Raw genomic sequence first — 12,914 nt, forward strand, 5'->3', positions numbered from 1 at the left:
GTGGTTCTGTCAGTGTGATCAAGTGATGTATCTGACCCCAGGAATGTGTCAATAAAGTTTCCCCTTCCTGGGACAATGAATTCATGGTGTTCTTATTTCAATTTCCAGGAGTGTAGTTTGTCAGTCAGGAATGAAGAAATACTTGTTTACAGCAATTTTGGAAATTCAACCACTAAAGGGATAAAATTGTGGGTGAAAGTTTTTTTTAAAGTAAATCATTAAAAAAACTACAAAACATTTTTAAAGCTACAGCTATAAAATTTGGTATTTGATTTCTTGGTTTGAAATAAAAAATATATGTTTTAAGTGTTTTTGGAAATTCAATCTCCTAAGGGTGCGAAACAAGGAATGAAAAGTTCTGTGGAATTATTTCATTTTGGAAGCACTTTAAAAGCTAAATCTATGAAAATTTGTATTTGGCTTCTCTGTCAGAAGTAAAAAATGTTTTTCGCTGCTAAGGGAATGATATAGGGGATGAAAATTTTTAAGAAAATATTTATTTACATTTAAAAAAAAAAATTGAAGCTAAATCTATGAAAATTGGTATTTTACTTCTCAATTAGATGTAAAGAAATATGTGTTAGGAGATGAAAATTCCTAGAGAAATATCTCAAGAAGAATGAAAAAGCCATGATGAACAAAAACTTTGGTCTCCAACTACTAGAATTTCTTTTTGGTCAGAAGTACATTCGAAAAAGGCTACACACATCTGTGGCCTTCATCAGTGTCAAAAGTTTACGTGATGTTTTGATTTGTGAATAACATAAACATCAATGTGTAAAGCAGTGGGCACTAAGCTGGTAACATTTAAAAGGGAAACACTGTTAGCATAAATCTTGAAAAGTTCTTGATTGATTTAATTCAGATTTTTACTCAATCTCCTAATAAACATTGGGATGAACTTAGGCTATGCTCTTTAAAAGTTAGTCAAGAAATATAGACATAGGCTATATATTTTGTAATAAATGTTTGAAACCAGTTATTGAGAAAATTATTTAATTGAATAGATAAAAAATCTACTCACCAAGTGGCGGCAAAACACACACATAAAAGACAGTTGTAATTGGGAAGCTTTCAGAGCCAGTGGCCCCTGCTTCAGGCAGAAGGGTTGTAGGGGAAGGGAAAGGACTGGAGAGGTCTAGGAAAAGGGGTGGTTTTCGAGAAAGTCATCCTGACCCGTGGTTCTGGGTGACTGTACCAAAAACTACCCCTTTTCCTAGACCTCTCCAGTCCTTTCCCTTCACCCCTTTTCCTTCCCCTTCAACTCTTTTGCCTGAAGAAGGAGCCGAAAGCTTGCGAATGACAACAGTCTTTTATTTGTATGTTCTGCCACCGCTTGGTGAGTAGTAAATATTTCGATAGACATAGGCTACATATTTTTTAATATTAACATATAGTGAACAAAAATCTTGGAAAGTTCTTCACCAATTCATTTCATATTTTTTCTCAATGTGGTAATAAACATTAGGACAGACATATGCTACATCTCCTAAGTGGAGGAAGAGGAGAAGAAGATAAACAATGATAGAGGAGAGGATATGGACAGAGATCAGGAAGAGACAAATTAGAATGTATTCCAATTCCCATACATATTTAGCAGGTGCGAAACATTGTTTGCTTTGCTAGCTATCTATATTTTCACAAAAAGGTCTTCCATCACACATTCCGGAAAAAAAAAAACTTTGAGGTTAGTAGTTTACGAAAATCTACAATATGTTGCATTTATTTACTATGTATAAACCTGTTTTATGGGTGCTGAACTCTCTTGCCCTGAATTGATAGACATTGGAAGGCTTCAGACCACTAATGTTGTACATCCTGCAATTGTTAATTTTAGTGGTCTATTTGCTGTGCAGTGTTGTGTTAGTCATTACATTGTGTCATGAGTACTACATAAGAAAGATATGACGTGCTTGCCTTCTGCATCACTCCTTCCCACAGAGAAGTCCTCGGGCCTAATGGAGCGGGCTTCTTCCGTTCTCTTCATCCTGTTCTCTTTCAGTCAACAAAAAGTTTATATAAAAAAAGATTTTATCGTTATCCACAAACAAATAATTAAGTATTTGTCTTTACCTCATGATTTTTTCTTGTGTGCCATTATCAATAAATGATTTATCTTGCCCCATACAAAACTGTTTCAGTTAAGCAACAGTGAATTCACAGGAAACTAGAAAAATATTTTAGTGGAAATTTCATGTTTCATTCCTTTTGTTTTCATTTTTCATTCCTTTTGTTGTGGTTTATGTCATCAGGACAACTGTTTCCTCTTCACACTGTGAGTGATAGGACAGAGCCCTATAGTGTGTTGATTATTATTTGTCCCTCATTGGTGATGCACTCATATAAAACTGGATATCAAGACTCTGTGCTTGCTAATGGCTAAAGACAAGTAAAATGTGATTGTGTAAATCAGATGTGCTAGATGTAACACACAAATTATAATTTGCATATTTTGTGTGTGTGTGTGTGTGTGTGTGTGTGTGTGTGTGTGTGTGTGTGTGTGTGTTTGTTGAGATGTCAGTGGAAAGGCAGTTTTGGAATTCAAATTATGATTCGCCTCGCTAGTACTTACTAATGAAACTATCCCATAATTACTAACATAAATTGTTGTGCTCCTATTTCAGCCAAAATACATTCAGTCTCTCTTGAAGCAAGCTGAGCGTCGCAAGAAAGAACAAGAACGTCGATATGAACGTGAAGTACAGCGAGAGCGAGAGGCAGAAGGAGAACAGTTCAAAGATAAAGAGTCATTTGTCACTGCTGCTTATCGAGCAAAGCTTGAGGAATTTCGCAAAATGGATGAACAGGAAAAACATATGGAACATTTGGAAGGCAAGTCTAGTTGCTGTCATGTGTATGTCAAAAGCTGTTGCTGTAATTAACGTTCACTGCAGACTGTTTTGGTCTTGAATCTATGATGACTCTGAATCTGAGGCAATTGTTGTAACTTAGAGAAGCACCTTTATTTTCCTAGGGCCATTCTAGATTTTATTTTCAAAATCTAGTTTTCATAACTAATGGAATACAATAAGTTTTCTTATGCTTATGAACATGATTTTCCTCCTCCCACTTGTTCCATTTAACAGGAATAAGAACCTTGTGTGAACAGTTGACTTCCTGTTAATCTCAGTTTTGGAAGAATGTAATAATTCAATTTCCAAAGAAAGCAAGTGTTGACTGGTGTGGATATTTCTATCAGTATAATAAGTTGTCGCTCCAAAACACTGAATCAATTACAGAATGATGTGAAAGCAAAGCCATCATTGGTGTCGATCAATTCAGTTTCCAGAGAAATGTAGAAATACACTAGGCAATATTGACCCTGTGGCTTACCTTATTAGATAGACTGAAGAAAACAAATATATATTTTTAGCATTTGTAAATTTAGATAAAACTTTTTACAGTGTTGACTAGACTGCATTCTTTGAAGTTCTGAAGATAGCAGAAACAGAATACGGTGAGTGGAAGGTTATTAGCATCATGTGTAGAAACCAGACTGTAGTCAAAAGACATTGAGGGTAGTAGTGGTTGAGAAGAAAGTCAGTCAGAGCTGTAACCTCTCCCAGTGTTACTAAATGTGTACAGTGAGCATATAGTTAAGGAAGTAGTGGTGGAATTTAAGTTCAGAGAGAACAAACAAAAATTTGAGTTTTCTTATAAAATGTTTAAGGGTTAATAACCTTGCCTGAAATATTTGTCAATTGTCTCAAGTGCAATTTTGTACGAAAGTGAAACGAGGTATGAAAATGGGAGATAAATAGATCAGACAAGAAAGAATAGAAGCTTTTGAAATGTGATGTTACGGAAGAAAGGTAAAGATTAAATGGGTAGATTGTGTAACTAATTAGGTACTGAATTACATTGAGGCAAAAAATAAATTTATGGCTCAACTTGACTGAAAGAAAGGACTCGTTGATAGTACATGCCCTGAGGCATCAAGGAATTGCCAGTTGGTAATGGAGGAAAGTGTGGGGGTTAAAAATTCAAGAGAGAAGCCGTCTTTGACTGTAGTAAACAGGTTCAGATGGATGCAGATTGAAATACATTACCAGAGAGAAAAATTAATACACCCTTTAGGTGGTTTCCAATTCACTCAAGATTTATTTTTGCAGCAGTAACTATGGAGTCCATAAAATGATTACACTTACAGAACAATAGTGCAAGCAGTTCTGATGTACCAGGCACCAACCCATGCTGGAACACCCACATTAATATGTGTTATAACCTCCATGGGCAGCAGTGCATGCACTGACTCTGGCATCCAGTCGATTATACAGATGGCAAATATGTCCTTGGATATGTTATTCCATGCCTTCTGGACCTGTTCATGTAGTTCTCTTGAGAGTTGTTGGTTGACAAGTTGCACGAGTCACTTCTCACCCACCATGTCCCACATGTGGTCAATTGGAGACAAGTCCAGAGAACATGCTGACCAAGGAAGTTGCTGCACATCTTGCAAAGCACATCAAGTTTCATGAGCAGTGTGTAGGCGAGCATTATCCTATTAGAACAACACATCACCATCCTGCTGCAAATATGTCAAAAGGACTGATCTAACAACATTCACAACACATACCCTCCAGAAACACCAAAGGTGAACAAGAGTTGTAGCTTATAGCAGCCCAGACCATAAAACCTGGGGTGTGGCAGGGTATCTTATGTGAATGCACTCTGTGAGACAGTGCTGACCAGGTCTGTGTCTTATGCGCGTATGACCATCACATGCATGCTAGCAGAATGTACTTTTATTCCTGAAGACCACGACAGGGCTGTCGAGCCATGCATGTCAGTGCTGTGGTGGGAGCAGAAGAAGGGGTGGAGATTGCTCGCCTGTAGTCCCACTGCCAATAATAGCTTCTCAACAATTCGTGTTGACTTGTCTGGGCTCACAAGCCCTCTTATCTGTGCTGTGGTAACTATATGACCTGTCACTACTGCCCTTAACAGTATTATGATCCCGGCTGGTGTCTGTGGTGCGTGGATGTCCAGAACATTGTCTACGGGAGTGAAAATGTTCATGTGACCACTGATACCAGCATTTTTACACAACTGAAACAGCACTGCCAACTTGTGTTGCAGTTTCCTGAAAGGATTGGTTGTAGGTAGCATGAGTGCATCTCTGTGGTATGGTTGTGTGCTTGCTTCACATGTTTGCACCACACTGAGTGTAATGGCTGTGAACATTCCCTATTAAAGGGAAGACACAATGATGCTTGTGGTAGCCTTGCTACTATGCTATGTGTCTGTGGACAATGCTGAAAACATTATCAGTACATCTACTATCCTTCATGTGGTGTATTCCATTATTGGATCAAAATCAACACACGATGCTGCAAATGTACACTAAATTTTTGTGAACAACAAAAATAAAGAGAACAAGGAGTGTAAACAAAAGAATTTTGTGCAGTTTCTTCACTGTAAGTAATCACACCCCACAAAAACGTGAAGGTGCAGCCAAGTGTGCATGGACGTGCTTACAGGGTACCTAATGTATCCCAAATCCAGGTACTGTTTATAGTTTAATACTCTGAACTGGAGCAGCCTCATAAGGTATATTAAAATATATTTCACAATAATGGATTAAGCCTACAGAATTTAAATTATGAGGATGCTTTTCAGTTATTTCCCACACGGATTCACTTAAGAACACTTGAACTTTTTTGGAACTGTTGATATTGAGGTATGTTTTTTGAACAGTAATAAGGCTGTGACTTGAAATGCTGGTTAGCTCCATGTAGGAGACGTAGGGGGACCTGGTTTCTGCACAATACTGCTCTTATAGGCTATTGTAAGTTCATTGTTCGGTCTAAGGCTGTCCAATCAACTTCAATATGATTTTCCTATTCTGATGCCTGCAGTAAAAGGGAATCAGCAGAGCAGCTGTACCTTTGCTATTAATCACCCTCTCTGTGTATATTTCTATTAAGCTTTGATGCGTTTTGATATTTTTGAAGATAGGTGTGATAATTTTGTAAATGTCTCATAGAATGCATTAGAATACGATAACATAAGTGGCACCACTTAAGCAAGGGTTTATGAACAAGGAAAAAATAAGCACTTGAAACATGTCCCATTACCTTTAGTTACTAAGAATTTCCTTGCTTGCTGACAGCATTTGGGAGGTATGTTTTGTTAGCAAGTCTCTTTCTTGAGAGTATATTGCACCTCAGTTCGTGTGTGTCTTATTTTCTTGTGAATAACTGTAGCAGACTACTAGTGTGACTATAGCACAATATCAATTCATTATGCAGTTTATTAGCAAAAATTTGGAACATGAGCTTATGGTGTAAATGATGGAACTTACTGCATCAAAACACTAATCAAGAACAAAATCTGTGTAAATCCAGGCAAAAGCATATAGGTAATTTCAACAGAGCATTGTACGATGGAATGTTTACTTGCAAATACTTAAAAATCAAGATGGGGCTGTTTGTTTGCATCTGTAAGCCAATCATAGCACCTCTGATGTCCTGTAACAGTACCATTTCATTGTGTGAACTCATAAATGGAATGGACTGAACACACATGAAAAACATTAAATATCTTAAGTTCAAGGTTTGAAACATGAGAAATAGTCAGCCAGCAACAAAGCTAATATACACCACATCCAAGATCTCTACAAAATGATTCATTTTAGAAATGCTTGTGATAAAGTGTCAGGAAATGTGACATCAGTGTCAAAAAATGGTACCGCAAGACTTTATATTGGAATTAACTTTTGGTGTTATTTAGCATTTGTTTATGAAAATAGTTTGTAAATTTTTTAGAGATCCCTGACACCATAGTACAGATCAGTAAATCTTGCAGCCTTACCCAATATGGAAAGCATGAGCTGCACCTTTCAGAACCCATAAACTTCTTAATACACCTCCTTGCTCAGACCTGTCCCAGTGCCATTTCCTTGTATTACAAAAATACATCATTCATGGACAGTTTCAAGAAAGGCAGATCTAGGAAGCACCTGTGGATACAATTACCAACAATGTTGCACTTCCACTAAATAATTTGAGAGTATACACCAACTCATACTATTAGAAAATCACATATGCATTGAGATGATGGCTGTGTAAGTTTTTATTATGACAGAGTCCATTCTTTCTTAAAACTTTCTGAATAATCTTGATACATGATTTGAAAAATAATTTGGTGATATATTCAAAGGAATAAAACTGCAAGAAATAAAATTTTAGTCACAGTGTGCATGATAAACAGTAGAATAGCTAAAGAGTGAAGACTTTGTGCTCATACTAATTTATTTTTAAGACACAGATGACTCTCCTTTCTTCAGAAATTCTGCTGTGATTATTAAGTTTCTGATATTGGTATTGCTATGCCATTTTTGTCCATTCTCTCTGAATTTGCATTGTACTGATATAAAAGAATGTTCTCTTATTTTGAAACTGAAATTTGTACTTTAATTTCATTTCTGTTTAAGAAATCATGCAGAATATGCCCAGTGATATAACCTTGTTTATTTAATTTCAGTTTCCATCAGCGGAAATATTTATATGTGCTTTTTTTTGTACAGCAATAATGGATGTTTCCAAGCAGAAGGATCTCAGTGGATTTTACAGGCATTTATATCGCCAGGCAACTGGTGAGTCTCCAGCATCCAATTCAAATGTAGTAAAAGTTAAAGAAGAACCACCAGATCCTTCTCCCTCTTCATACAATGAGGAAGGTGATGTAAAGGCAAAGGAGAACAGTAATAAGGCCATTGCAGAAGGTATGAAAGATTTCTTTCAAAGTGTCAGCTAAAAGTATAATTTCAATTATTTCATGTTTCACATTGCCTTTGCCTAAAGCCAATTTCAGACAAATTACATTGTAATTTGTGCTGTCAAAAATGTGTTGGCTGCTGAAACAGTTAAAATTGTGTGTGTTGTTTGCCAACTGTGGCATTTTGGGATTGGATCTGTAAGAGATGGGGGAATCACGTGTGCATGTACGCTGCAAATATGTGGAGATACACATTTACATATAAACTGGCTACTTTTGTTTTGCAGTGTAATTCGCTATTTCAGACATTTCAGGTTTTACTTTAATTTCAGTAAGACAGAAAATACAGATGTGCCACAAGTCTTGTCGATTTACAGTGTGGTTATTCTATGTTTGTACAGCCAAAGACAGTTTTACTCTGCCTAATGCTGTGTTTCAACTTTCATATCATACCATGTGGAGAGCCATGCTGTGTATGCAGCAGTAGTAACTTCTTTGTGGACATGACAGCTAAATCAAGTGCTACTTCTGTACACATACTCTGATAATCCAAAACACCACAGCCCTAAGCAAGACTGAATGCCACCTCTTGATGCTGCCAGTGTGTGATACACTAGGAAAAGTACATAAGCAGCACATAGACGAATGGAGAATCATTCTACGTAAGATATGGGGAAGGGTGGGGAATCCACTGACATAGTCCGCAGCTCGTGGTCGTGCGGTAGCGTTCTCGCTTCCCACACCCGGGTTCCCGGGTTCGATTCCCAGCGGGGTCAGGGATATTCTCTGCCTCTTGATGACTGGATGTTGTGTGCTGTCCTTAGGTTAGTTAGGTTTAAGTAGTTCTAAGTTCTAGGGGACTGATGACCATAGATGTTAAGCCCCCATGGTGCTCAGAGCCATTTGAATCCACTGACATAAGCAAATTTGACAAAGAGCAGATTGTTGCTGCCCAGCAATTGAGGATGCAAATAGTGAAGGTCGATGGTTGTTTGCCTGCTGTTGTTACTAGCTCCTCTGAAAAGTTGTTGATAGACAGAAAAACCATGAGTATCTGGGTGGAACACTCTGTCGGTATGTGAAATGAAATGATCACATAGGCTCAGTAGTGGGTAAAGAAGGTGGTAGACTTCGGTTAGTTGTAGAATACTGGGGAAGTGCAGTCAGTCTACAAAAGGGATTGCTTATAGATCACTTGTGTGGCCAGTTCTAGAATATTGCTCAACTGTGTGTGACCCTTACCCTGTAGGAGTAATGGGATTGAACGTTTACAGAGAAGGGCAACACGAATGGTCACAGGTTTGTTTGATCTGTCGGAGAGTGTCAGAGAGATATTGAAGACACTGAACTGACAGCCTCAGATGTACTCTATCCCAAGAAATTCTACAAGAAGTTTCAAGAACAGGCTTTAAATAATGACTCTAGGAATTTGCTGCAGCCCCCTATAAATCGCTCACATAGGGATCATGAGGACAAGATTTAGAATAATTACGGCAATCGTTCTTCCCATGCTTCATACGTGAATGATATGGGATAACTGGTACCATGGGACACATCCTACGCCATGTACTTCATGGTGGTTTGCAGAGTATACATGTGATGTAGAGTAGGCAGCAAGGTATTGGCCACCCATGTCTCCTCATAGAATGAGGAACGAGGAGTTTGCCCTCTCTGCAGGACAAGTGGTGGTATATGGCGGACCTGATGACAGAGTAAAATGTTGCTGCAGGCACAAATGTTTCTGAACATATGGTTCAGTGCACATTGTGGAACATGGGGCACCCCAACAGGCACCCTGTACGTATTGTCGTGCTCACCCGATGACATACTCAGTTATGATTGCAGTCACGAGATCATCAAGATTGGACTGTAGATAAGTGGAAATGTCACCTGGTCTGATGGAGCACATTCTTTGTTACAAATGGTTGATAATTGTGTCCAGATGTGTTGTCATCCCAGTGAACAGCTGCACAAAACAACTACTGGGCTATAGATGCAGGCCAGTGGGGACAGTATTATGATATGGGGGGCATTCACCTGGGCTTCTATGGGACATGTAGTAGTAACTGAAAGCACTGTGACAGCTGTAGACCATTTGAACATTACTCTGGACCATCTGCATCTCTTCACACTTGATATCTTTCCCATTGGTGATAGATAATTGTCCATGTCACTAGCACGGAATCATGTTACATTGGTTCGATGAGCACTATACTGAACTCATGTTGATGTCTTCAGCATCAAATTTGTCTGAGATGATCCTGACAGAACACCCGTAGGATGCTATTGGTCATATTCTCCACACTCACAAACTACCAGTTTGTAATTTAAAGGATTTTCGTGGCCTGTGTGTAGATCTCCAGTAATATTGTACCTCCAGAAATTTCGCCAAATCCACACCATGCAGAATTGCTGCTGTATTGCATCCCAATATGTGCTACTGAGCAGGTGGAACAAAATTGACAGTTGCGAAGGTAATTTCAGGGGTACCCCACGAAAATGTAATAATGGGGTGGCGATTCTTCTGGAATTGTCGGTGAATTAAATTTCACATGGAAAAATTGGGGAAAACTCAAAGAATTTCAGGAATTTTTTAAAATCTCAGCGAATTTGTGTTGTGAACCTAACATTGAACCAAGGAGTAACCATCCAGAAAAATGTTAAGTGGAATGACCAAATAAAAAAAGTAGTAGGAAAAGTAGAAAAAGCATATGCTTGACTGAGATTCATAGAAAGAATACCAAGGCAATGTAACTCATCCACAACAGAAATGGCTTACAAAATGTTTGTTCAACTGATTCTTGAGTATTGCTCATCAGTCTGGTACCCTGAACTGGCAGAAGTAATAGAAGAGATAGAGAAGATCCAACAAAGGGCAAAGTGTTTCATCACAGGGGCATGTAGAAAGTGCGAGAGTGATCCATTGAAGCTCAACAAACTCCAGCAGCAGAGGTTACCACAGAGGCATTGTGCGTTGTGTAGTCGTTTACTGTTGAATTCTGAAAGAGTACATTCCAAGAAGAGTTGGACAACATATTACTTCCTACTACATATATTTTACGAAATGGCCACAATGAGAAAATTAGAGCTGCCACATGCCATCATGTGGCTTGTAGAGTATTGATGTAGGTACGGTCATAATATTTTGGCACATCAACGTATTTCAATGTCTCGAACAGTTTTTTCACACTAGACCCGATCAGGTTCGAGTTACAAATGACAGGAAGATTCAGTTCACTACGCACTCAATTACAGAGTTTAGAAAACAGTGACATCCAGGACTATACATAAATGATTTTAATCATACTGTGAAATGTTATGGCTCATTTAAGAGTTGTAACTGTGTCAACAACTTCACTAACAGTCTGTCGCACTAATGCTTTTCGTGATAAAATTTACCTGCATTTTTCCTTACAGTCAACTTCTCATAGTTTCTTGAAGTTCTCAATGTACTCTGCAATGCCTGTCCTTATACCATGTGACTTCTTTTCCATCTGCAGAGGATCAGGGGCCATAAGAGAGCTCACATCTATGCCATCTCGCCTCAAAATGACATAAATGCTTTTTGAATAACCTTACAACATTGGGTGCACAGATATCTTATCAGGATAGCATCTCTGAGGTGAATCCCACTACAGACTAGAAGAGAAAGTAATGACATTTCTCTTCAGCTTCTTTCAACTGTTTCTGGGCGTCATAATTGTAGGCAGCACCTCTTGTTCCCTGCCTTCCAAAACACCACCAAGCCATGATGCCAAAGCATAGGCAACCACTTCACAACAGGTGGACACCTCAATCGCTGTCGCTCCTTGGTGATGTTTTGTGTTCACATGTTTTGTTTCAACGCTGTACAATCATCAAACCAACTCGTGCACTGTTGGAAGAACCAAGTACAGGATGTACATGAAGTTTGGGAACACTTTCAAATATTTATTGCTCAAGTACCAAACATCGTACAGATATCATACATATGTCATTTTGAAGAGAAACCCTGAAAGTTTTTTTTTGTGTATATAGCCACAGAGTAGATTGGTAATTTGCCGATAGTCACCGCTAGTCACAAACAAAGCAAGTTCAGGTGCGTAGCAAGCTTTCTGTGTGTTGGAGTTCGACAAAAAAAAGTGTGCTACAGCTGTTCAACAGATGTTTAACAAAGTACAGTGAGAAGCCACCAACAAGGAAGACTATTTACCACAGGTGCAACAAATTTGTTATGACAGGTTGCATGTGCCCGGTAAACAGAAGCGGACGTCCCAGTGTGAGTGAAGTGAATGTGGAGTGTGTACGAGTGACATTCATAAGGAGTCCAAAGAAACTGGTGTGTCGTGCATCCTGTGAACTCAAAATGGCTCCAATGACTGTGTGGATAGGCCTGAGACAGAAGCTGTCAATGAAACCATTCAAATTGGAGCTAGTGCAGAAGCTCAATGACAACGACAACATCAAAAACTGTAGTGGCCATTCTTCTTCACCAAGATCGCTGTCACTGGATACTCCCACTTGGACATATTGCAGCAATGGTTGATGCCTCAAATGCAATCAGACTCTCCGTTCATCTTTCAGCAGGATGAGGCTCCACCCCCTTTTCATTGTGAAGTTCATGTGTACCTGAAAAGGGATCTGCTGCATCGATGGATCAGCCGTGCTACAGAAGAAGACAGCTGTTTCGTGAAATGGCCTCCCCGATCACCAGATCTCATTTTGTACAACCTTTTGTGTGTGTGTGTGTGTGTGTGTGTGTGTGTGTGTGTGTGTGTGTGTGACATATTAAAGATCTGGTGTATGTATCGCCTGTACCACGTGATGTAGCAGAGCTCCAGGAGAGAATATGGAAAGCGACTGCCACAGTTGATGATGCCATGCTGGGATGGGTATGGCAAGAATTCGATAATTGTGTTAACATCACTCGTGTTTCGCATATTGAATGTTTGGAAAAAAAAAAACTTTCACAGTTTCTCTTCAAAATGCAATACGTATGACATCTGTACACTGTTTAGTTCTTGTGCCATAAATAATTGAAAGTGTTTCTAGACTTTATGTACACCCTGTATATAACATTTTATGCATGATCATATTTTATCTGATTGTGAAGAAGAGGTGAAACATGTATTTCTAGATGAGTAATGTATTCCACCACAACTGCACAACACAGTTAAAGATTACACCCTTATCTTCTGGTGGTATCAATTTATATT

At 38.6% G+C, this 12,914-nt stretch overlaps 1 protein-coding gene across 1 annotated transcript in view; it reads left to right on the top strand.

The window, feature by feature from the left end:
- The window catches only part of LOC126284643 (nuclear speckle splicing regulatory protein 1), a 56,463-nt gene that overhangs the window by 28,237 nt on the left and 15,312 nt on the right, over positions 1-12,914 (top strand). The window contains exons 4-5 of the mRNA XM_049983720.1: positions 2,625-2,832; positions 7,529-7,726. Coding sequence (XP_049839677.1) covers positions 2,625-2,832; positions 7,529-7,726 — 406 coding nt within the window. The remainder of the gene's footprint in view (positions 1-2,624; positions 2,833-7,528; positions 7,727-12,914) is intronic.

The sequence above is a fragment of the Schistocerca gregaria genome, chromosome 8, assembly GCF_023897955.1.
Source record: "Schistocerca gregaria isolate iqSchGreg1 chromosome 8, iqSchGreg1.2, whole genome shotgun sequence".
NCBI lineage: Eukaryota > Metazoa > Arthropoda > Insecta > Orthoptera > Acrididae > Schistocerca > Schistocerca gregaria.